General features: G+C 38.3%; 1 protein-coding gene across 1 annotated transcript in view; it reads right to left on the reverse strand.

The window, feature by feature from the left end:
• Positions 1 to 23671, reverse strand: part of LOC128993939 (mediator of RNA polymerase II transcription subunit 23) — a 28047-nt gene that overhangs the window by 2119 nt on the left and 2257 nt on the right. The window contains exons 3-22 of the mRNA XM_054418074.1: positions 18130 to 18262; positions 17296 to 17478; positions 16533 to 16820; positions 15576 to 15785; positions 15255 to 15341; positions 13069 to 13271; positions 12265 to 12473; positions 11026 to 11235; positions 9340 to 9644; positions 8437 to 8640; positions 8011 to 8165; positions 7433 to 7613; positions 7068 to 7210; positions 6260 to 6401; positions 5214 to 5313; positions 4538 to 4746; positions 3199 to 3380; positions 2671 to 2782; positions 1960 to 2132; positions 765 to 971 (exon numbers count right to left, since the gene is read on the reverse strand). Of these exons, the coding sequence (XP_054274049.1) occupies positions 765 to 971; positions 1960 to 2132; positions 2671 to 2782; positions 3199 to 3380; positions 4538 to 4746; positions 5214 to 5313; positions 6260 to 6401; positions 7068 to 7210; positions 7433 to 7613; positions 8011 to 8165; positions 8437 to 8640; positions 9340 to 9644; positions 11026 to 11235; positions 12265 to 12473; positions 13069 to 13271; positions 15255 to 15341; positions 15576 to 15785; positions 16533 to 16820; positions 17296 to 17478; positions 18130 to 18262 (3636 nt within the window). The remainder of the gene's footprint in view (positions 1 to 764; positions 972 to 1959; positions 2133 to 2670; positions 2783 to 3198; positions 3381 to 4537; positions 4747 to 5213; positions 5314 to 6259; positions 6402 to 7067; positions 7211 to 7432; positions 7614 to 8010; positions 8166 to 8436; positions 8641 to 9339; positions 9645 to 11025; positions 11236 to 12264; positions 12474 to 13068; positions 13272 to 15254; positions 15342 to 15575; positions 15786 to 16532; positions 16821 to 17295; positions 17479 to 18129; positions 18263 to 23671) is intronic.

Here is a 23671-nt window from a genome sequence, read left to right on the forward strand (position 1 = left end):
AGGCAACCAACATTGATAGTCTATTAGATGATTGTTACCAGCTTCTGAGCAGATTAAATATTCAAGCAATGTTCTTATTTTACATCTTTCAACGCTATTGGCTTTTGTGATTTTTTTTATAACCCTGGTATTGTTATTATCTAACATAAATCTTTTGTTAAATAATTGCCCAATGACAAATTGCATCTGGGGCAAAAACGTTTTCCTCTTGGGATCAAACCAGCAAATTTTAATTTAAAAAAAAGCACTATCATAACCACTATGCTAATCAGACAATTAAATTAAAATTTGTTTGGTTTTTAGCAGGTAATAGACACATTGGCTATAGGGGGAGTTCCAGACCTCCCAGTAAGTTTGCGGCAGAAAATTCAAGAATCAATGCCCCCATTAACAAATTACCTCCTTCCTTCCTGCCTTACTAACCTTTGACTATCAATACAACCAATGCTTTAACCCATATATACTCATAAAATATCTGAATCATATAATGTGACATGATAATAAACGCAAAAATATTTGATCTATTACAAAAAATATATTGTTAATCCAAAGTATTTTCTTTGAAAATATCTGTAAAAAATGTACAGCTGATGACTTCGACTCCAGCTGATACTTCCTCTCATTTATAAAAAGAAATATTCTTTAGCCCCGCAATACATGTACTGAAAACAGTCATTTTCACAGCAGTTAAGCAAAAACAATATTCTAGGTATATACAATTTAGGGAACTAAAACAGATCCTTGAGGAGCTCTGTAAAGGATACAGCAAGTCGCATATGGAGTCAATATACTGCAGGTGAGCTACATTTTTGTCCACCTGGTCCAACAAGTGGTACAGGGTGGCTGTGATCTCCACGATGGACCGAGGCCGCTCTGTGTTGAGCCGCTGCAGGAACGGACCGACAAGATGGCACAAGAACAGAAACTGCTCCTCCGTCCTGATGGCTGCTGATAGCTTCTCCTTCACAAACCTGCCAATCAAGCATAGTGAACAACTGGAATATTTGTAACTATTAACTGTAGTTCAAATAATCTAGAATTTGAGACAACTTTTAGCTCCCTCAGATATGGTAATTAGAATCATTAGAAATCATGGTACACCCAGGATGTATGTTAAAACACACAGAAGGAAGGTACAGAGGAAACACTCTATGGTATAATTGAGTGGTGTCCAGCACTAAGACTGGTCTAGGGCAAAGTCCAAAGTCTAACCCCAGGGTGGAGGAAAAACCTGTGCTTCCCAATCGGGCTCTTCCTTGCTTGTCAAAAGTACATTACTGGCACAACATACTAGATCTGAAAGCGCACAGTCGTCCCATGCGAGTTTGCTCTGCACCTTCCTGGTCTGTGGTTACAAGAAGTACTGTCAGTTATTTATAGTTTTTACTTTTTATGATCAGTATATTTTTAACTGTATTTTGAGTCGTCAACAACTTTTTGTCAGGGATAGTTCCACAGATTATATCTAAAACACTAGACAGAAGAACTGAATTAAACCTACTGGCCATAGATTAACACTGTTTGAGGCATTTAGCACACACTTAGGCATTTAGATTTGAGGCACTGTTTGAGGTGGTTAGTGAGTCAGTGGCTCAGACGGTAGTGTTGCGGACTTTGGGCCCAAGGCAGCGATGTCGTGCGTTCGGATCCTGGTCACTGCCACTAAAATTTATCAGTACAGTTCACCTTTGTACTGTACCGGCTCACTCCTTGCTTTGCTGAAAACGATCCACGCACAGGCGCTTAGTCTATGTGGGCGGGCAAATGCAAAGTTAAAAGAGGCCGCCAACCTCTTTAAAAAAAAAAAAAAAATACCTCAGTGGATTGAAGCAAAAATGACTGTGTCGCAATATTATTTTATTCTATGAACTCAACTTGAGCTTGGCTCTATATAAAAAGTCTTAGGTTAGCACACATCTAATTAAGAATTATTTTATACAACACAATATGTGGACTTACTGAGGTACGGTGGCGATCTGGCCGATGCCAGCGTGGTGCCACATGGCATGTGCCGTCGCCAGAGTGTAGGAGAACTTATTCTCCAGCAAACAGTTGTGTGTCATGTCAAAGTTGAACATCTGGAAGGGGGAGTTTGAGTAGGGCCAGTTGGTCAATTCTGGGCTCGATATCACCTGCAGCAAATTATTATTAATGAAGGTGTGGTAAATTGGTCATGAACTGGGATGGGTCACTTCTCATTCTTAAAAACTCAAAATCTTTGACACCAGTGGTATTTAAGTATTGATAATTTAAATACTTTGTAACAGATTTCAATATTGATTCCAGAACCTGCAGTCGCGGCAATATCGGGATCATGTCACGCATTTGTTGTGACATTATGATCATCTGTTATCATGATGTTGTCTTCAGTTAAATGATTGCAACATTTAACTCAAGTAACATTTTAATGTTTCTTAAAGTCTCTTTACATTTAATAAGTTACCTCTTGATTTTGAAAAAAATATAAATTGAATTTTGATCTTATTAAAATTTAAATGCTAAAAGAGGGAGGAATATGAAACTTGATACTATATTTCAGGAATCAGTCAGCAAACAACAGTAGAGTTCAGTAGACAAATTATTCAGTTACAATTTTTAGCATTACGGTTCAACATTTGTAAAGCAAACATCTATTAAAATGTACCTTAGCAAAAAAATTAAACAGCTCACCTGTAAAAGTCGATCGTGCAGTGTCAGCCAATAGGAGTCAGGAAGGGCAGCCATCAGCAAACCAACAGAGTTGATCCATAGTTGGATCTGAGATGAGGGTATAACTGTGTACCTAACAAGATTAACTCTTTTATGCCTAGGAAATTGTATAACAATGATGAAATATATCAATGACTTTCAGCCAACACCCAGAGATGATCCAAGTTGTACAAAACATCCAGCACTTGCGTAATTTACTTGTGTTAATTTGCCTTCAACGACTTAACCAATTATTTTTCCTTTACATAACCAAGGCCTATGAGTTTAAGTCCAGTTTTTCTTGCGCTATTACGACTGGGCAATCAAACAGAAAGAGTATTGAATGGGGAATCGTCTATTTCACATTCCTTAGCAAAAAGTTGTTTAGCTCCATGAGTTTTCTGGCTAGCTGAATGAAAATCGACATTTAAAAACTGAACACTCTTGATATTTTGCTCTTGTTAGCTAGGTACACCGATCAGAGTATTTTAGACGATGAGACCGACTCACCCTTTAGCAATGACGTCCAGTAGACAAGTGCCCACAGTGGCCGGTGTGACTGGCACTGCCATCAGCTCGACACAGGTCATGTAGAGAGCGTGAGCCGCTGGGTTGGGGAACTCGTTGAAGCGCCAGTCTGTCGCCGGGAAACTAGCCGTCCCTGCCATGGTGTCTACGATCCGACGGACCAACTGTGCCACAATATCACACATTATACACTAGTCACTCTTGAAGTGAGACTACTATGAGACCGGAAGTTGTGAAAATTGTATTGCTAGACAATTCAAGTAAAAACCAAGTTAGAGAAGAGCATTCTCCTTAAACTATAGCTAATACTGTTAAGTAACTGTACATGTTTATGCAGCAAGCGTTACAAAGGTATCTGCTTAAGTCTGCAAAACCAATTTACTGTGAATTGGACACAGTTTAGGTTTAGACTATGTTACCCATAGATTAGTTAAAGCTCATTTGACACGGACTTGATTGGTTTAGGTGAATGTGGCTACTAGGATAATATCAAATCTGTTAAAATGGCTTTTGAAGCTTTGTTATGAGCAAGTTGATTTAGCGATTCTTAGTGTCAAGGGTACTCATCTTTTTTGACCTCGGGATTATATTAACAAGTTTTACACACGTTATTTCTAAGGATCAACCATACATATACACACACAATAGTTTGGGTATGGTGCACTTATGATGTTTGTCTACCGTCATTGGTATGGGACAATCTTATTTAATCACTCCTTTTTAGTGATAGGTACTTAACATCAAATGTTGGTCCCACCGATTTTTAGGAAAAGTACCAGGACAGAGAATTGATGATGAAATGTCGGTACCGATACCTTCGATCCCAAAATTGATTTTGTTTAGGAACCGATACCGGTACCGACATTGAAATAGTGGTAGCGACCCATCACTACTCCTTTTTATTACAAAACTCCCCCCCTCCCCACCACACAACACTCATCACTACCTCAAGATGTAATATAATATGTATATTAACCCAACAACATACAATATCCTTGGTTTGAAGTTCATTTTTGGCGATGGACAACCAAACCGCGATGTTTTTGTTATTTGACTAAACATTTTGTATCAGTAAAAAACTAAGTTTTCACAAAGCATTGATCGAAAATCTAATACCGCCCTCAGGTGATAATGTACCAAAAGCATGACAAGATTAGTTCACAAACCGAGCCAAAGCTTGGAAATCACAAGAGAAAAACTTTGCAAATTCCTAAACTCCAAACATCTTGAAAACTTGTTTTCATGCTAATAATAGGGGGAAATGTTGTTAATGCCATTGAATTTCTTACGATCGCTTTGATTTGATACACAGTAATCCAACCTGAATGTAGTAGTCGAGGTGGGGTTCCCATGAGAGTCCTGGGTCGGCCATGTAAGCTGTGTATGGGTCACTGAGACCCCACCCAGGCGCTCTGATGTCCTTGAGAGACCCGAGCACAGCTGACACTAGCCGTCGCTTGAGTGCCGGCCGCTCCCGCAAGTTGTGCTCGTAATAGTGCAGCGTGTTGTACAGATACGTCACTGGCCTATCTGTCGAATGAGAGAAACCTTTCAACTCTATAATTTTGATTTTTGGTTGAGACTGAATTGTTATTTTTGTTTTAAAATAAACAATAAACATGTTTGATTAAATTTCAAGAATCTTTGGCTGTAAAGAACTCTTGGTGAAATACCTAGTTTATTTGTTATAATGGAGAAATTCTTTGAATTTTAGAAATCAACAATTTCAAAAACTTTTGATGACTAACGAAACTTAAATAAGTTTTTAATCCACCCTGACATTTCTTTTTGTTTTAATGCAAATAGTACACCTCCATTAATGCTTCCGATTTTGGTGGATGAAAAAAATTAACTTGTTTGTTGCAACTATTATATTTTCTAGTTCCTGGTCGAAATCTGTAACTTTAACTCTTTCAATTTAAATTAGTGACAAGAGTGGTCCTATAGCAAAATCGGTGCCCAGTAGACACACTGAATGAGTAATCAATGATAGTTACCATGGAATTTGTAAAGGCATCCCAGGTGATCCAACAGTATTTCCAAAGACTTAGACACAGGGGGTAGCTCAAGGTAGCGGTGGATCATTATATCACAGACCTTTAACACAACAAAACAAAGGAATAAAAAAGTTATTTAAGAAATTTTAAAAAATAAATTTATTTTGTGATTTCATCAACCCTGCGGCTTGAAAAGATGAATAGCAAATTCTTGAGCAAATTCATAATCATCATAATATCATTCCTATCTAAATTGATAAAACTAGTGATTGATGCATTAGAGTAGTCCAAAATGCGTTACCAAAAGTTCTCCTAAAAGATTGTTTAATTTAAATATCAATATCGACATAAGTACAAAAAAATTGAAAATGGCCAGCACATTCCAAGATAAACTAGAAACTATTATACTTCTTCTTTTCATAGTTTATTTAAAGAAAAAATATACAATATCACAATACCTTAGCATTAACAGACTAGAATAAAACCAGGGGTAACAAGCGGGGAGTGATTCCAAAAGAAGAAAAGAGTAAAGTCTGAATAAAGGATGAAATATTGGACTTGGAAAAATTATAAACACCAGAAGAAATTGATTAAAGAAAATTATAACAAAAATAAGAAATACCGTTGTCACAGCAAACCTGTAGACTTAGCAAATTTAAATTTGTCCGATTGGATTTTTACTAAAATATTTCAAATAATAAGTTATATTTATTATGTATTTAAATAAGATTACATTAAAGGAGTATTAACATTTTCTGCTACGGGAAAAAGAAAAGGTTTTTTTTTATCAAATCGCTATAAACAAGTTAGTCTTTTGGATGGTTTGCCAATTAAAAATACACCTCTAGAGTCTTGATATATCCAACAAACAAATTATAATCTCACTTTTAGTACCAAGAATAAAACATTCATGGTACAGCTCAATTTATTCAACATTTTGCTAAATTTAAAATTAGTACTACGAATATTCAAAGGCAAGTGCTCTTAAGTTAATAAATTAAATTTGTGTTACAGATTATGATGATCTATCTGAAGGTAAGACTCACAGGTAGAAACCTGAGACAGACGTTGCCGAAGTACACAGGTAGAGACTGGTACGGGGAAGAAGCTCCTCCGGTCTGTTCCAGAACACCTTCCGGAGCAAACTTCTCTGGATACTTACGATGGAACGCCAGGTGCTTCTCATGCCTGCAAAGTTGAACACAATAAATCATGACCAGATTGAATATAAATATGTGAATTATAAATTATTTATTACACTGTTAAACTGAATACAAATTAAGAATTATTTTTGGAGATGAATTTAGTTTCTATTTTATGACATCTGATGCAGCGTATAGTAGGCTCTACAAACTGTTTTATATAAGGCTAAAGTTACATGCGTTGAAAATAAAATTGTATTGTATTGTAGATGATATTATTATGATAATGTTGGTGAAACTAGACACAAACTAGTTTCTAGTTGCATGCTCATTAGATACATATGATTAACAAAATAACTGCAGAGGCAGTGAAAAAATAACCATTGTCTTTGGATAATGAAGTAAACATTCACTATAATAAGATTACAAAGAGCACCTTTCTGCCTTTCTGGTATGAAATTGTATAGTTATAGATTATTTTTAAACGTAATGTTTTTTGTACTAAATCGCAAGCGTTTTTAATTTTTGAAAAAAAAGACAATAAATCTACCGACTTTTCACCTTCCCTCCACCCCTCTCACAAATGTGACACAAAAAATAATGAAACTTTTACATTGGGTAGTTTTGTTTCAAATACACTTTACTACTGAGTTTGTTTTTAGCTCTGACAAAGCAGACCTGGATAATTTGGTCCAAACATTATTTTATTTACCAGTTTGATTGTTTCCAATGTTCAGGAGAGTTTTCCTTCACAAATTCTTGCACTCTACTGCGGAACTCTGCAGCTTTCAACAACAACAGCTGAATGATAAAGAAGCAAACTTGGGCTTCATTGCCTTCTTGAGTTCTTAGTACCTAGAATACAATAAAATTGTATTATTAATACATGGGGATGGGGTATGGAAATGGGGTCAATTCTTGGTTCAGGTGCCACTTTTCATCGAGCAATAAATAAGTGGTTCTATCTAGCTACATGTGCAATTCATACAAACTAAATTTATGAAATCAATTAAATAAACAACATTTTGTTAGGTAGATGAGTTTTTAACTAAGTTTTTAACTTTTAGTAAGACTAACCAGACACAGCACTAGTCTGTCTATGGTGATGATGTTGTATTTCCACACCATGCTGTTGATCGCGTCCACACACTTGTTGACCACCTGACCCTCTCCTGTGGCCACAAACTCAAACACTATGTAGTCACAGAAGTTACGCAGGTGGCTTGACAACGCCCGAGCTCCTATCCTCTCTAGGATTCTGGAATCAGTTTTGTCCAGTTCAGTATTGTTTCCACAAAAATGAGTTGAATACAAAAATGAGTACGGTCAGTCAAATACTAACCATTTACTAGTGATTCAATAGAACTGACAATTGTCTTGGTAGCTGAGTTATAAGAAATTTTAATGGTGTGAAAAAACACCAAACAATTAATTTACAAATTTCTCAGAAACTGATAGAAGAGTGTGTCCCCAGGGTGAAACTTTTAGAGTGAAGGTTGAGCAGCATTTTTAAAACTACCCATTTTCCAAACCTATTAGTTTTTATGTACCTTCAAAAAATGTAAAAATAATACCCTGACCGTTAAAAATTGCCTTTGAATAAAATCATGCACAAAAAAAAACACAGATAATAATTTATTTGTTTGAGCACTAACTTGTAGGCAATCGGGCTGATTCTATCTGTCTCCATGATCATCTTCCACAAGAGACATAGAAACAAAGACGGAGTGCCTGGAACGGAGAAGTGTGCAATGATGTCGTTCTCATTGTTCATGGAAGCCCAGTTGCGATATTCTTCCTCCACAGCTTTCTGTAAAGATCAATCACAATTGGATAGTTGAAGGAGCAGTCAGATATCTCTTAGATAAAAGCACTGACTATTGGATACAGAAGTATATTATTGGATACATTATTATTATTTTTTTTTTAAATAATTTGTAATTTAGATTAGCGCAGTCTGTCAGTGGCTGCTTCGAAAGAAAAAATAGAAGAAAATCATAGTTAAATTGACAATAAAGTTTAGAGGACTGCAATATTAAAGGAAGAAAAAAGAATTAAACTTATATTGGATATAAGATTACCTTGAGCTGTTGCTTGTTGGCCTTGGGCACACTGTTTTGTTGGAAGAACTCATTGAGCACCGGAGGAAAGCTCTGCAATGTGTGATTGGCCCAGTTGTGTGGAGTGTTCTGCATGATGGTGTTCAACAGCTCCTTACACCAGCTGCCGGACAACGGGTCGGATCCTGTCCCTGTCACGTGCATTGACCTGGCAATCGTCAACACCTGCCATATAACAAACACACCACCTGCTAGTAACGTATATTTTACATTCTTGTTTCATCATAACGGTTTTAAATGATTGTCCATACAACAAAATTTTGTTTAATTTGAGTACAGTAAGAATGTCTCATATAAATGTGTTCAAAAAGACAACATTTTTTCTCCTTGTATTTAAAGACTCCACTACCTGCTTCGTTTTATATTTGTGAATATCACCGTTATTGTCAGGTATTACTAGGACACTACCATTGTTTTCAGGGATTATCGAGATACCTTTAGTGTTGTTATTAATCCTCTTAATAATGCACTTGTGACTTGTTTTGTGATAGTTACACATTGAAATAAATATTCGCCACCTTGCTATCAAGCTATACAATGTCTGGCTGTCTAAACGTTTAAATGTCCCACATACGTTTTGGGAGGGGATTTAAACATTATTTATTGGTGAAGCGTTTTATAGTGTCCATGATTTTGAAATAAGATATTTATTTCAAAATGTCCGCTTTTTTTGTCCATGCATGTCTCATATTATAGTAAGTAATTTTATTTGACTCAATTTAATGATTAAACTATGTTTTATGGCAAAAAAAAGGATTACTTGATTTGAGCATATTTAATTTTTAAAGGCTTGAAACCGAAGTTCAAAAATAGCAATGCCACCAAATACTCTGTATGTTTGAAGATGCAAAATGATTTACTCACCAAAGCCCTGTTGAGCTCTTCACTCTCAGCGGACACCAGAGTCTTAGGTTCTCCCAGGAACCTAGACAGTTGTGGCTGTACCTCGGCACTGCCTAGACCTGTGATGAGCCTCAGTGCTGTGCTCTCCACACAGAGATGTAACTGTGTCTGATTGGTCTGCGGGACGGCGGCCAAGTTGTGTAGGTGTGACAACAGCTGGACCCTGTAGTGAGGCTGTATGTGGTGCATGCGGTAACTGAACATCTCCAGCAGAGTGTACAGGATACCCCACGCATGAGACTTGAACACCTGGGGCAGTAACTGACCTGTACATGACATTCAGTTACATAGGCTGCAATACAACAGCTGGACCCTGTAGTGAGGCTGTATGTGGTGCATGCTGTAACTGAACATCTCCAGCAGAGTGTACAGGATACCCCACGCATGAGACTTGAACACCTGGGGCAGTAACTGACCTGTACATGACATTCAGTTATATAGGCTGCAATACAACAGCTGGACCCTGTAGTGAGGCTGTATGTGGTGCATGCTGTAACTGAACATCTCCAGCAGAGTGTACAGGATACCCCACGCATGAGACTTGAACACCTGGGGCAGTAACTGACCTGTACATGACATTCAGTTATATAGGCTGCAATACAACAGCTGGACCCTGTAGTGAGGCTGTATGTGGTGCATGCTGTAACTGAACATCTCCAGCAGAGTGTACAGGATACCCCACGCGTGAGACTTGAACACCTGGGGCAGTAACTGACCTGTACATGACATTCAGTTATATAGGCTGCAATACAACAGCTGGACCCTGTAGTGAGGCTGTATGTGGTGCATGCTGTAACTGAACATCTCCAGCAGAGTGTACAGGATACCCCACGCATGAGACTTGAACACCTGGGGCAGTAACTGACCTGTACATGACATTCAGTTACATAGGCTGCAATACAACAGCTGGACCCTGTAGTGAGGCTGTATGTGGTGCATGCTGTAACTGAACATCTCCAGCAGAGTGTACAGGATACCCCACGCATGAGACTTGAACACCTGGGGCAGTAACTGACCTGTACATGACATTCAGTTATATAGGCTGCAATACAACAGCTGGACCCTGTAGTGAGGCTGTATGTGGTGCATGCTGTAACTGAACATCTCCAGCAGAGTGTACAGGATACCCCACGCGTGAGACTTGAACACCTGGGGCAGTAACTGACCTGTACATGACATTCAGTTACATAGGCTGCAATACAACAGCTGGACCCTGTAGTGAGGCTGTATGTGGTGCATGCTGTAACTGAACATCTCCAGCAGAGTGTACAGGATACCCCACGCGTGAGACTTGAACACCTGGGGCAGTAACTGACCTGTACATGACATAGGCTGCAATAATTAGCATGAAATTTAAACCTGAAGAATGTAAGCTCTTGACAAGTCTCCAACTAGTTCAGACAGTTCACACTATAGTTAATCAGCCCACACTCTTGCCTTTTACCTCAATGGACGTAATTCCAACACCCACCAACTTTTAAAGCTATTTCAATCATTCAGCATACTGAGATTCTATTTAACTAAGAAATCCAACCAATTGTTCCGTTGCACAAATAATCTGTTTTTCAATTCAATTGTCAGAAACACAACTAACAACTAGTATTAGTGCATAAAGTATCACCTTAAGAAAAATAAAACTTGACTCACTGATAAACCCCTTGATTCCCAGACTCTCTATCTCAGTGTACACCAGGAGTCTACTGTAGGTCTCCACGAGTGCCGGCGCCAGACTGAGCGCCATGTTGGACTTGGCTTGCGCCAGTTTGATCACATGTGTGACTATAGCATGTATCAGGCTCATCTTAGAGTGCACGGTCAGAGAGTCCAAGATGGACATGGACAAGGGTGTCGTAGGTCCTGAAACATTTTCATTACCCTTGAGAAATATTACAAAAATAAATTTTAAGCGCAATAAATAATGTTGATTTTTACAACACACATGGTGGAAATAAAGTACTTTTTTATGTTAAATTTTTTTAGGGATATAAATCTGCCTTTGGGCACTTGCATACACTCCCTCTTATCCAGACTCCTCGGGACTGAGGCCAGTCCGGATAATGGGTTTTCCGGTTAAGCCGACGTCCCCAAAAACGTTAAAACGGACTATTTACTGTGATATTCGACTTAAATTTAGAAGAGCATTGTATTTAGACATGTGATCACTGGTCTCAATAATTCCCACGAGAACAGTCGTTTCAGTACCGCCCACATCCTGCCGATCTAGTCTGGTTAAACCAATGTGCTGATAACAATATTCCGGTTAAGGAGATGTAATTTCCGTCGAGTTTAGTCCGGTTAAACCGATGTCCGGTTAAAAGGTGTCTGGATAAGAGGGAGTTTACTGTAAGACTAATTTTCTTAGATAAACCAGCTAAACTTTTTCAATAAAAAAAAACCTTTGTACTCAACCGCTAGACTTTTCTTGATGAAAGATACTTTAAAGAAATGTTTAATTTCACAAATTCAGGTTTCTCACTACAGGTTTTCAGAAGAAAAATTTCAGGACATTTACAGGACAAAATATTGGTTTTCTCCCTGGGACCCAGGGTATTCATAGGAGAAACATAATTGTTTTGAACTTAAAACTATGATAAAACAACTGAAAATCACACTAATTAAGGTTATACAAATTTCACAACTGAAAAAGGTCACCAACAATGAATTAAAAAGCTCAGCCAATTGACCAGACGATCTACCACACAACCAATACCTTTGTACTAAACTTTTTCTTACAGTAGTTCTGGATACACAAGTTTAGAATTGGCATTTACTTTGATTTTTACACATGTTGCAAGCATTTAATTGAGCTTCAAATGGAGAAATAGAAGCCGAAGCCTATTTTGTAAGCCATCCAAAGACGGGGAACTCAATATTCTACTCAATTACCATTAGCTAAAGCCGCGTTGTTGAGCAATGGAGGCACAGGAGTCTGCTGGGGACCCTTCTGATTACCGAGGATGGTGTCCACCAATGCTTGCATGGGTCTGTTGAAGTACTCGGTGTTGGTGGAGTAGGCGTTGCACAGCAGAGCTATGCGGTAGTCGGAGCCCATGCAAAGGTTGGCGTTGTTGGGCAGCACTAGGTGTTGAAGATAGCTATAAAGTGCAAACATTAACAAGTAAAAATACTTGAAAATGTAACTACTCTTGTACAAATTTGAACAATGACCGATGTACAGTGTCCCTAAGGAATGAAGTCACTGAACCTATCATCAAGGAACAATAAACAGGGAATAACATGCAGGATACGGAGAAAAGTAACAAATAAAACCTTGGATATCAGAAGATTTGGGATTGGCTGAAAGATAAGCTCAAGAAAACACGAAGAGAGGTGAGCTCTCTGGCTGCTCTAATTACGGAAAATAAGCCTAGTCAACATCACACTGTTCCTCATGGTACTCAACAATGTTTTCTTGGTTTTATCCCTCCACATATGCATGGTGAATTGTTGACATCAGCTACCTGTAGTGGGTACAACAGCCGGAGCAATCTGGTCTAGTGATAGAGTGCGGAACGTTCTTTGTCTCTGGGGTCCAATGTTCAAATCCCACCAATCAAAAACGGAATTTACCTAAGTGATAATGCCGCAACCCCTAGGTCTAGTTTGAAGGAATATAAAAAATGATCCCTGGGCAGAGCCTAGTGCCCTAGGAAGAAAAAAAAAGTGGGAATGACTGTAAAATCTACTCACTCATGGTGGACCTTGAGTGTGTGAGGGATGGGTCGCTGTATGTTGACCTGGTCTGTCTGTGCCTTCTTCAGCAAGTGTATCCAGATACAGGTGATTGCCATCTGGTGTGTGCACAGAGGCTTGTTGACATCAGGTACTTGTAGAGGCTCTTTCTCTGGGTACAGTAAATCGTACAGCTTCAACATCGGCAAAAAGTTGCTTAGCTGCAAAATACAAATGTATTATAATCAATAGTATATCAAAAGAAAATTGACACTTACTGAAAGACAAATTAGTCTAGAGACACTACACTAGGCAGGGAATGCCATTAGAAAGAGGAGAAGATCCCACCAAAGCCAGATAGGTACAGCATCCATCACTAAAATTTTGTCCACTCGCCAGAAGTATATGAAAGGAAGTAATTTGTAAGTCTTCCACACTCTCTAGGAAACTGCATCCAATTCCAGCGAGTTCAACTCATACTATCATAATCTAGTGACATGTCTAGGTAATGGAACATATAAACAAGAATATTAAAAATCTCAAAGAGTATGGCCAAACTGAGTAGCTCTATTAGCATATGAAGAGACAATAAGGAATAAGGTGTCGGGAAATCAACTCACAATGGATAGCATAAGTTCTTACTGTAGCAATGAACCTACTGTAACGACTTTTTACAAGCCCTTTGAGGATCTCTGTCAGCCATCTAAGGAAAATGTATGATGATTTTGCAATCCAGCTATGCACAAAGGAACTTTTGGCATTCAATAACTATCAATACATCAAAATATTGGGTATAAAGGACATAAACATGTTCTTTAGCTAGTACAGAGTTGTCTGTAGATTAGGGTCTCTGAAGTATTGTTGCAAGGGGAGGAGCTAGTTAATAACGTAATAGCAAGAGCGATGACTTTCTCTTAACAGATACTATGACAAGAATGAGCGTTGCATAGTATTGGGAATTGACCAGAATAGTTGCATGGGAAGCAAAGTTACAGTGCTGTTATATTAACGTGTTATCAGTAGGGATGGACGGGATTGAATTTTTAGTTCGGGACGGGACGGGACGGGATTTTTATTTCCTTCCCGATTTTCGGGACGGGACGGGACGGGATTTTTTTCTGTGCATAAAAAGAAAGTACTGTATTGCAGTTACCAAAAAAAGACATACAAAATCAATTTTTACCATTTGTGGCACTGATCTATAAAAACCAAAAAATGGGTAACAATTTACAGGTACCTATAGTAACTTGTGACTCGCAGGTCACGGGGTGATCGTCTGTATGACTCATGGTCACGGCGAGATCGTCGTCATGACTCGCGATCACGGCGCGATCGTCGGTATGACTCGCGGTCACGACGCGATCGTCGTCATGACTCGCGGTCACGACATGATCGTCGGTATGACTCGCGAACACGGCTCGATCGTCAGCATGACTCCGCGGTCACGGCGCGATCGTCGTCATGACTCGCGGTCACGGCGCGATCGTCGGTATGACTCGCGGTCACAGAGCGATCGTCGGTATGACTCGCGGTCACGGCGCGATCGTCGGTATGACTCCGCGGTCACGGGGTTATCGTCGGTATGACTCGCGGTCACGGCGCGATCGTCGGTATGACTCGCGATCACGGCTCGATCGTCAGCATGACTCCGCGGTCACGGCGCGATCGTCGTCATGACTCGCGGTCACGGCATGATCGTCGGTATGACTTGCGGTCACGGCGCGATCGTCGGTATGACTCGCGATCACGGCTCGATCGTCAGCATGACTCCGCGGTCACGGCGCGATCGTTGTCATGACTCGCGGTCACGGTGCGATCGTCGGTATGACTCGCGGTCACGGCGCGATCGTCGGTAGGACTCCGCGGTCACGGCGCGATCGTCGGTATGACTTCGTCTCCTGCGTTCGCGGACCTATCGCTCGCAATAACGGCGTTATCGGCACTCGCGAAGCGGAAAAATCGCCGACGATCGGACCAAATCCCGTCCCGAAAAATTCCCGAGTCAAATGTAATCCCGTCCCGATAATCGGGAATATTTTTTTCCCGAAAAATTCCCGAAATTTCGGGACCCGTCCATCCCTAGTTATCAGGTTTAAGCTAGCTTGCTCCATTGCAGTGGGAGCTTGTTGGAAACCTTATTTGAAGCCTCATAAAATTATAGATGAATCAAATAGTCTGATACTGGATAAAATATTCATACTTACAGGATTCCTTTGTATACTGCCTGAGATGAACTGTAGTAACACCCACATAAGATGGTCTCTGCCTTTTCTCAAATCCCTTCCAGCCAGCTGTAACAAGTAAACAGTCATGTAACATTTACGATAGCCATAGGAAAGCTATTTAGAACAAATAGTTTGTTTTCTTCATTAAAATGTATTGATTTAAAATCACTTATTGATGAAATAGTACCAACCTAGAGGAAATAGCTTAAATAAACCATTGCCCCTGTAAAAATCACTTCCAAACAGACGACAAAGTTCACTTCAACGTTAAGCGTTAAGTCTGACACATTAAAAACCCACCTTGTTGTGCAGGGCCATGACGATGTTGGGGAACGTAGCGAACTGGAAGAGTACAAAGTAGATCAGCTGACTGGACAGATGCAGCCACAAACAATGAGTGGTGGTGATCTCCTCTGAATCTGAGATGGAATTGTCGTTCTCACTTCGTTCCATCGCCAGAATCACCAACTCTACTAACTGTTCCTCCAGTGCCACACATCTCTGTTTGTGCTGCAACAATTGAACATGTAATTGTTACAAGTGTTATAAATGACGTATTGAAAAAAAAAACTGCTACAGAACTTAGTGATTAACAATGATAACAACCCCGGGAATGAAGAAGAATGTTTTAATTTACTAGGTTCTAAAGCTGGTAACAAATCTTTAAGTTCTAAACCAAAATGCCTAAAGGAAGAGGTAAGACCAAACCTCTGTACAGCAGATATTTTTAACCTTTAACTTGTAACTATAGTAAGTAATCTTGTGCTTCAACTAAACCTTAATAGAAATACTTCAGGCAAGATGTAAGCTGATGGCAATGTAAGATGATTAAAGAACAACTTTCTATCAATTCTTGAAAACTTCAAACCATAAATAAACCTGTAATTTGATTATTTGTTTTAAAATATTAAACTATAAGTTACCATAAAAAAAATAATAATTAAAAATTATTTCTAAGATTTTGAGGAAAATACTGATTGTAAATCAAACGTAAGATATATTTTTCAGATGTTCTTTGTGCTCATATGTTTCAAAATACAAGATAAATTATGAATAAGACAGCAAACATGAGCGTAAACTTAAGCCTCAATAAATCAACGAATTAAGCCACACTTCTTTTATCCTTCAAAACTAGACTTAATAATGGTCCTGGATAAATATCATTATTAAAGGCTTCATCAGTTATTATCACATCCATCACTTATCATTGCCTTATATCCCCCCCCCCCTAGTATGTTGACATCATATAAATCTAACCTGTTTCTGCAGACCCAGCATAGAGCACACCATATCTCTGGAGTAAGGTTGTTCAAGAACATATCGCAACAGTTTTGTCTGAGGTTCCAGAAGAGCCTTCTCATATGGTAGATTTCCTTTCAGAGAAAACTTGAGCGTCGTCGGATCCAACTTCCACGGGTTTATCACATGATCAGCGTACCCAGAATGTTCGACTACTGGGCGCATCGAGGAATGGCCGATAATAGAAACCATCTGAGCAGTATCTCGGAAACCATCCACAAAATTAGAAAGCAGGTTGGCTAGTTTCTGAAAAGTGAAATTAAACTCATACATATTTCAAACACCACTAAAATCTAAAAATAACTTCATCACTTTTTGGAGTTTGATGAGTGGATTTTAAATTTTGTATTTGGTACCGATAAACATTTTTTTCTAAATGTATTTTGCTTTATAATCCATGTAAAATGTACACTCAATGTAACAGTGTTCATTTGTATTAAATGTTATATTTGTGAATTGACGACGACCATGTGTTCAAATAATCTTAAGTAAGACGACAAGAGGCTTAAAAACGAAACAACTGTTTCGAAACTAGTCGCCTGAGAATAAACTACGATTGACGACGTAAGAAACGTAAACCTATTTTTATTTTATATTGTCATTGATCAATATAATGTGGCTCACATCAACTATGATGATGATTTAAAAACTGGTGACAACATTAACATGGAGATGGAATGTCTAGTTGTATCAAAAGTCAAAGGTGCAAGTTTCAATTTACCCAATGTGGCCAGTTTTTACCCTCAGGGTAGACCTTCTGGATCTCGTTGGCGATAAAATATCCAGGCAAGAGGCAAGCGTTGCGATCAAATATATACTCCAACACCACTTCCAGAGCCTTCATCTGAGGCATGGCTGATCCGTTGAGTTGTGAAGGTAACGTCTGTGCTTTTTCACGACATCCCTATAAAAGAAGAGTGTTGATAAGATGTACAATCATTTAAAAGTTCATTGGAAATACTCATTAGTTTGTATGAAAGTACTGTACAAGAATACTAATTAAATCGTATTTCTATTTTTACCGTACATATAGTCTATCTACGGAAACTTCCAGGACCATTGTAGTATTATGGTGATAAAAAAAAGAAGTAGGCCTAAGATTTTAGAGTATGCAAGCCTGAGACATTTCATTGTGCCAAACAGCCAAGCATTGTTATACATGGCAGATTGCTAGGCCTACTTGCCATATACTTGTATAAAGGCTATATGGTAGAAGTGTCCCTATAGTGTCACAGTTACGATAGCTAACTAGAAATTTCCTCCTTAAAACACCACCTGTGACTTCTCAAGATGGACTTTGCACATTGGAAGAAATATTAATTTATAAAATCTCAATATAATCACAAAATATTTTTAAACTTGGCTAATAGATTTTTTTTTAGTATGTTGTCTTGTTTAATAAGTTTTCTAAAAGTATGCAAAACTTCTGATAAATAAACAATAATCCCAGATCACATTTTTCCATCCTTTTGCTTTAAACAATTTTTGGAATGCAATCAATGAACAAAATTGTTTTTTAACTGGACAAACTTTTTGAATTATGAGCACTTATTACCTTCATTATTTCTCGAACACCCTTGTAGTCCACCCCTCCGATAATCTTGCGTATGAGATGAAAACATTCAACCCAAAAATCAGCTTCTTGGTACTGGAGCTTTTCATGAGTTAGTATACATTCACAAACCATTCTGAAATATCAAAATATATATGTTATCCTACATATGATACACAATCAGACATTAGCTTAAACCTTTGACCATTACTTGTGATGTGTCAGATGTGTGTAACCCTTTTGATTGTATAAGCGTATATAGTACAGTATGGTGATATGTGATTGTATGAGGTGATAAGAAGGCCTAAGGCCGGCCACACACAGAACCGGGCGGGGCGGGGCGCGACAGGGCATTTTGCCCCGGGGCGTCTTGTGCGATGGGAATTGCACAGGCTCTTATGGAGCACCACACACAGGACCGGGCGAGGCAGGGCACGTCAAAAAGACGCCCCTGGGCGCCCGCAGGGCAAAATGTGAAGCTCTCCAAAATTATGCCCCGAGGCAAGTCGATGCCGGGCAGAACTTTCTGCGCATGCGCGGTCATGTGATTTATTCCCTTTCGGGCAAATTTTGATAAGGGTTATTTTGCAACCGATAAAATTTACGTATAAGACTGTACAGTAACAATTTATACACACCCTTTGATACGATTATACAAGTTGTAGTGAAGTAGTGATATTACTACAGTGGTTGAATAAATAATGATTTATCTTGGTATTGATAACTGAGGAAATAGAGGGCCAACGTTCATATCTAAAGGGTTTCAAAAAACACTCTTCTGGAGGTATGGCTGTTTGAATTTTGTTTTCTATTCTGCTCCCAAGTATAAAGTCCAATTTAAAAGTTTGCTAAATCGGCTCAAGGCTCAGAAATCAAAAATCCTATATTAATTTTCAGGTTTATAGGGGCTAAACTTTTTACTTGACGCCTCATTCTGTGTGTGACAGCAGCAGGACAGGGCAAATCAGGCGTCTCGTCGTGCCCTGTCGCGCCCCGCCCCGCCTGGTTCTGTGTGTGGCCGGCCTAACACTTCTTAATGTCAGTACCTGTAAATAAATCCTCAGTTCTCAGTCTTTAAAATACAATGCAAATATTATTTATTTTGCCGGGATCTTGTATTCTTTTATAGGTAAAAAAATTTTGGTTACGACAACGAATTAGACTTCGTGATCCATGGAGGAATTTTTTTATTGTATTAAGAATTGAGAGCACTGTTTTAGTGTAACACCTGTTGGATTGTAGTAAATTTCTAACGTGACATCAAAATGCCAACATGCTGTTCTGTTGGCTGTTATAATTCTTCTTATTACAAGACAAAAGAAGGAATATTATATCAAAGTTAAGCTTAGTTATAACTGGAATTCCATACAGGCCAAGCAGTTTAGGCTATTAGGTCTATGTATCGTAATCATAACTGTATATGCCTAGACAATTATTCACACACCAATAGAAAAGGGTAGTTTTTTACTTATTATAAATACAGGGTGTTTTTAACGCCTGACACCAGTCGCCAGTACGACGTTTATAGCGTAACAGAAGGCACAGAATGTAATCTGTAGTTCGCAGAGTTTGTATCTATTGCTAAATTAAACTAAATTTAAATCTATTTGATGATAAAGAAACTTAAAGCTGGTTTAATGAGTTTCGTGGAACCGAAGCGTTTTGAAAAGACATTCACCTGGCCGGCTAAAAACAAGCGATGACATATGGTCGAAGAAATCCGACAATTCTGCATCAGAAGCCCGAAAGAATCGATTGCCCGACGAAGTCTTCAGTTTAACAGACCTAAATTGGTCACTTTATGATGTTATCTATAAAAGATAACAAAAAAAAAAGTTATGATTACGATACATAGACCTAATAGCCTAAACTGCTTGGCCTGTATGGAATTCCAGTTATAACTAAGCTTAACTTTGATATAATATTCCTTCTTTTGTCTTGTACTGTAATAAGAGTTTTTGTGCCGAAAAAGATTCAGTTAAAACATCAGATAAACGGGATCGCCCTAAGCGTAAGGACTTTGCCAGTTTTACGCTCATTGATGGAAATCTGAATTTTATTAAATCATTCTGAATTGTATAAAAAAATGAGAAAAACTTTATTCGTTTCCCTTCAATTTGACGTTTAAATCGTTTAATTATCTTGAATAGTCCCCGACCAACGACCGTTTGAAATCTTGGCATTCTTTTAAAAACACCCTGTAGTTTTTAAAACTACAGAACTGAACTTCTGTATAGGCCTTAGAAGTCTATTAGGCCTACGTATGGTAATCGTATATCTTACTAATATTATAAATGTGAAAGTTTGTGTGTTTGTTTGTTTGAAGTTTAATCATGCATTAACTACTGGACAGATAGGGCTGAAATTTGGCATGATGATAGCTCACATTTCCGATTTACATATGCATATTCTTATCTCAAAAATCCTTTCGGGCTCCGCCGCAGTGGCTCTGTAGTTTCCCATGTTAACCTTATGAGTATTCATATTTAAAGAGAATTAAAGAATTTAGTCAGCTGTTTCAACTAAAAAAGTTGGTTCTATGACGCAAAAGCATTAAAAAGTTATAAGATTTGCCCACAGGGTGCAGCACTATACAGGGTGGTAAAAAGTCCCTGGACAGTTAAATATTTTAAAAAATAATGCAGATAGAGCTACAATACTTGGTACAAAGTTACAGGGTATAAAACTCTATTTTAACACATATTCAGTGATCCAATAACTCTTCAGGGGGACGGCCCACAAGGAGTCGGAAGAAAATCTTAAATGGAAGCATAGGTCAATATGCACATCAAATTAAAGGTCTTTTTTAGTAGAATACAATGCCGCAAACCGCACTTCAAAATGTTGATCCTGCGAAAAATGACAGTTGTTCAAAGATTTGTTTAATTTACATTGCTATTATACGCTTAAGCCCCGTTCACACGGGGCGAGTTTACAAGCTACACGCCGGCTTTTTTACACGCAGCTAGTAAAATAGCTCAGTGTGAACGACGTACTCGCTCAAAAGCTGCTTGTAAAAAAGCTCTGGAAAAAGTTGACGGTGCCGCTACTTTACACGCCAACTCGCCAGCTTTTGCGCGAGTAGGCGTGTAAAGTAGCCCAGTGTGAACACAGTTGCTTGTGCTTGTGCGCTTGTTACTCAAAGATGTTGGAGAATTTGGTTCAAGCCAGCTACTGAGCGAGTGGAAAAAGCATCGTGTGAACGACTACAAGCGCACTCGCCGACTCGCCGGCGTCTTTCTACACGCCGGCGAGTTGGCTAGTGGACAAGCTCCGTGTGAACGAATACAAGCACACTCGCCAACTCGCCGGCTTCTTACACGCTGGCGAGTAGCGTGTAAACTCGCCCCGTGTGAACGAGGCTTTACTCCTCAGGGGGCACAGCCCTAGGAATCGGAAGAAAATTGTTAACGTAAGCATAGATCGATATGCACATCAAATTGAAGGTCTTCACTAGTAGATTACGATGCCGTAAATTCAAGATCAAAAGAATGCCTGAGTAAAAAATGGCAGTCGTTCAAAGATTCAAAATGGCGGATTCAAGAAATCTTTGAACATCTGCCATTTTGCGCAGGATCAACCTTTTGAAGTGTGGTTTGCGGCATTGTATTCTACTAAAAAAGACCTTTAATTTGATGTGCATATTGACCTATGCTTCCATTTAAGATTTTCTTCCGACTCCTTGTGGGCCGTCCCCCTGAAGAGTTATTGGATCACTGAATATGTGTTAAAATAGAGTTTTATACCCTGTAACTTTGTACCAAGTATTGTAGCTCTATCTGCATTATTTTTTTAAATATTTAACTGTCCAGGGACTTTTTTACCACCCTGTATTTTTTTTGCATTTATTAAAACAGATAATTTGAACTAAGCAGCAACAAAAAACTGTGATACACAATGAGAACTAACTGTCAAAGTAGGATTATTTACAGTTATGTTTATGTTTTAATTTCATAAATAATTTAGTGATATTTTGTGAATCTTTGATAATTCATTTTACCTAACCAGCCATGTTAAACTTCCCTATCCCAAGCATGATGTGTACTACTTCTTTACTTCTGGAGTGATATTAAGTTGAAAAAACTCACTCGGTGAGGTAATGAAACCCATTTAAATAACATTGAGTGCTTAACTTAAAAAATATACCTCTATGGAGCCAACGACATTCAACGCTAGAAATCAGTTGTGCGCCTGAATGTTATTGTTATGCTTTAAAGTATTTTCATAACCTAGCTTTTGTTTGTAAAAGAACGTTACTGTTAGAAGATGAGTGAAATGGATAATATTGTACGTAACCCCATGTATATTGTCGGGTCAGGTAAAATCTTGTACGTTACACGTTACGCAAGAGCGTTTTTACATCACTTAGGTGAATTATGCAACTCGCTTCCGCTCGTTGCACAACATTCACCTGCATGACGTAAAAACGCTCTTACTACACTTGTAATGTAAATACAGTAGAGTCCCGCAAACTCGGCGTAATGTGGACTGAAAGGGTGCCGAGTTTGTGAAATGCCGGGTTATCGGAAACTAGGCTTAACAATACAGTTTTGAAGCTTTTCAACCGCCTTTTTTATTTATATTTATATTACAAGTCAGTATTAAGTCATCAGATATAGTGAAACAAGTTCTTGGTGCCTTAGGAAATAAAAAAATGTATACTGTACATACATATTTAACTAAAAAATCACAAATTTTCTGAGCCAGGTGATGGCCGAGTTATCCAGACTGCCGGGTTATCGAGTGCCGAGTTTGCGGGACTCTACTGTAGCTATTTTTCAATTGTTTAGGGGAAGTGGTAGAACATTATGGCTATGGTAGATGTGTAATACTATAGAATATTGTAAATTTAAAGAAGCAAATTTAAATTTTATCAAACTGTGTCCTCCCTCATTGCAAACCCAAAGCTTGAGTATAACTGCAATAAGCATTTTATACTTACCTATATGCCAACCCCGTACAAAGGTACTCTACTAGTGATAAATAATTTTATTTGGCCTTTAGATACAGATTGTACAATAGGCTAAGTCATACACATCATACATTCATTCTAGAATGTATAATCTGTGTCGAAAACCAGTTCCATAAAATGAGTTTTCACAGAAATGTCCATTCCTACTATACAAGATATAGATGCAATAAACTTATGCCAACATAATTTAACATTTTATAGATAAAAAGCAACCCACATAGGATCTAAGTTTTTAAAAATAATTTACCACCATCGCACCATCACTTAAAGCCAATGCAGACAAAACACATTTCAGAAATAATGTGTACCTAACATTTTTTAGTCAATAAAAGTTATTACTTTCCTTGAGAAGATCATTTTAGGAACAAAAACTATTGATGTAGGTACCGGTACTTTAGCACAATTTTGAGTCAGTTACTCATCAAAATTAGCAGTCAAATTCAAAATTCAAAGCAGAAGTAGTAGAATACCTTTTGTATAGGCTAGAAGGAGTTTTTCTGATTTTATGACCCTATCCTTGTAGCCTATGTATGTACAAAATGAATAAAGAGATTTTGATTTGATTTGAAGTGA

Source organism: Macrosteles quadrilineatus, unplaced genomic scaffold (genome assembly GCF_028750875.1).
Source record: "Macrosteles quadrilineatus isolate MER2022 unplaced genomic scaffold, UCM_ALF_1.0 Scaffold_5__1_contigs__length_97177068, whole genome shotgun sequence".
Lineage (NCBI taxonomy): Eukaryota > Metazoa > Arthropoda > Insecta > Hemiptera > Cicadellidae > Macrosteles > Macrosteles quadrilineatus.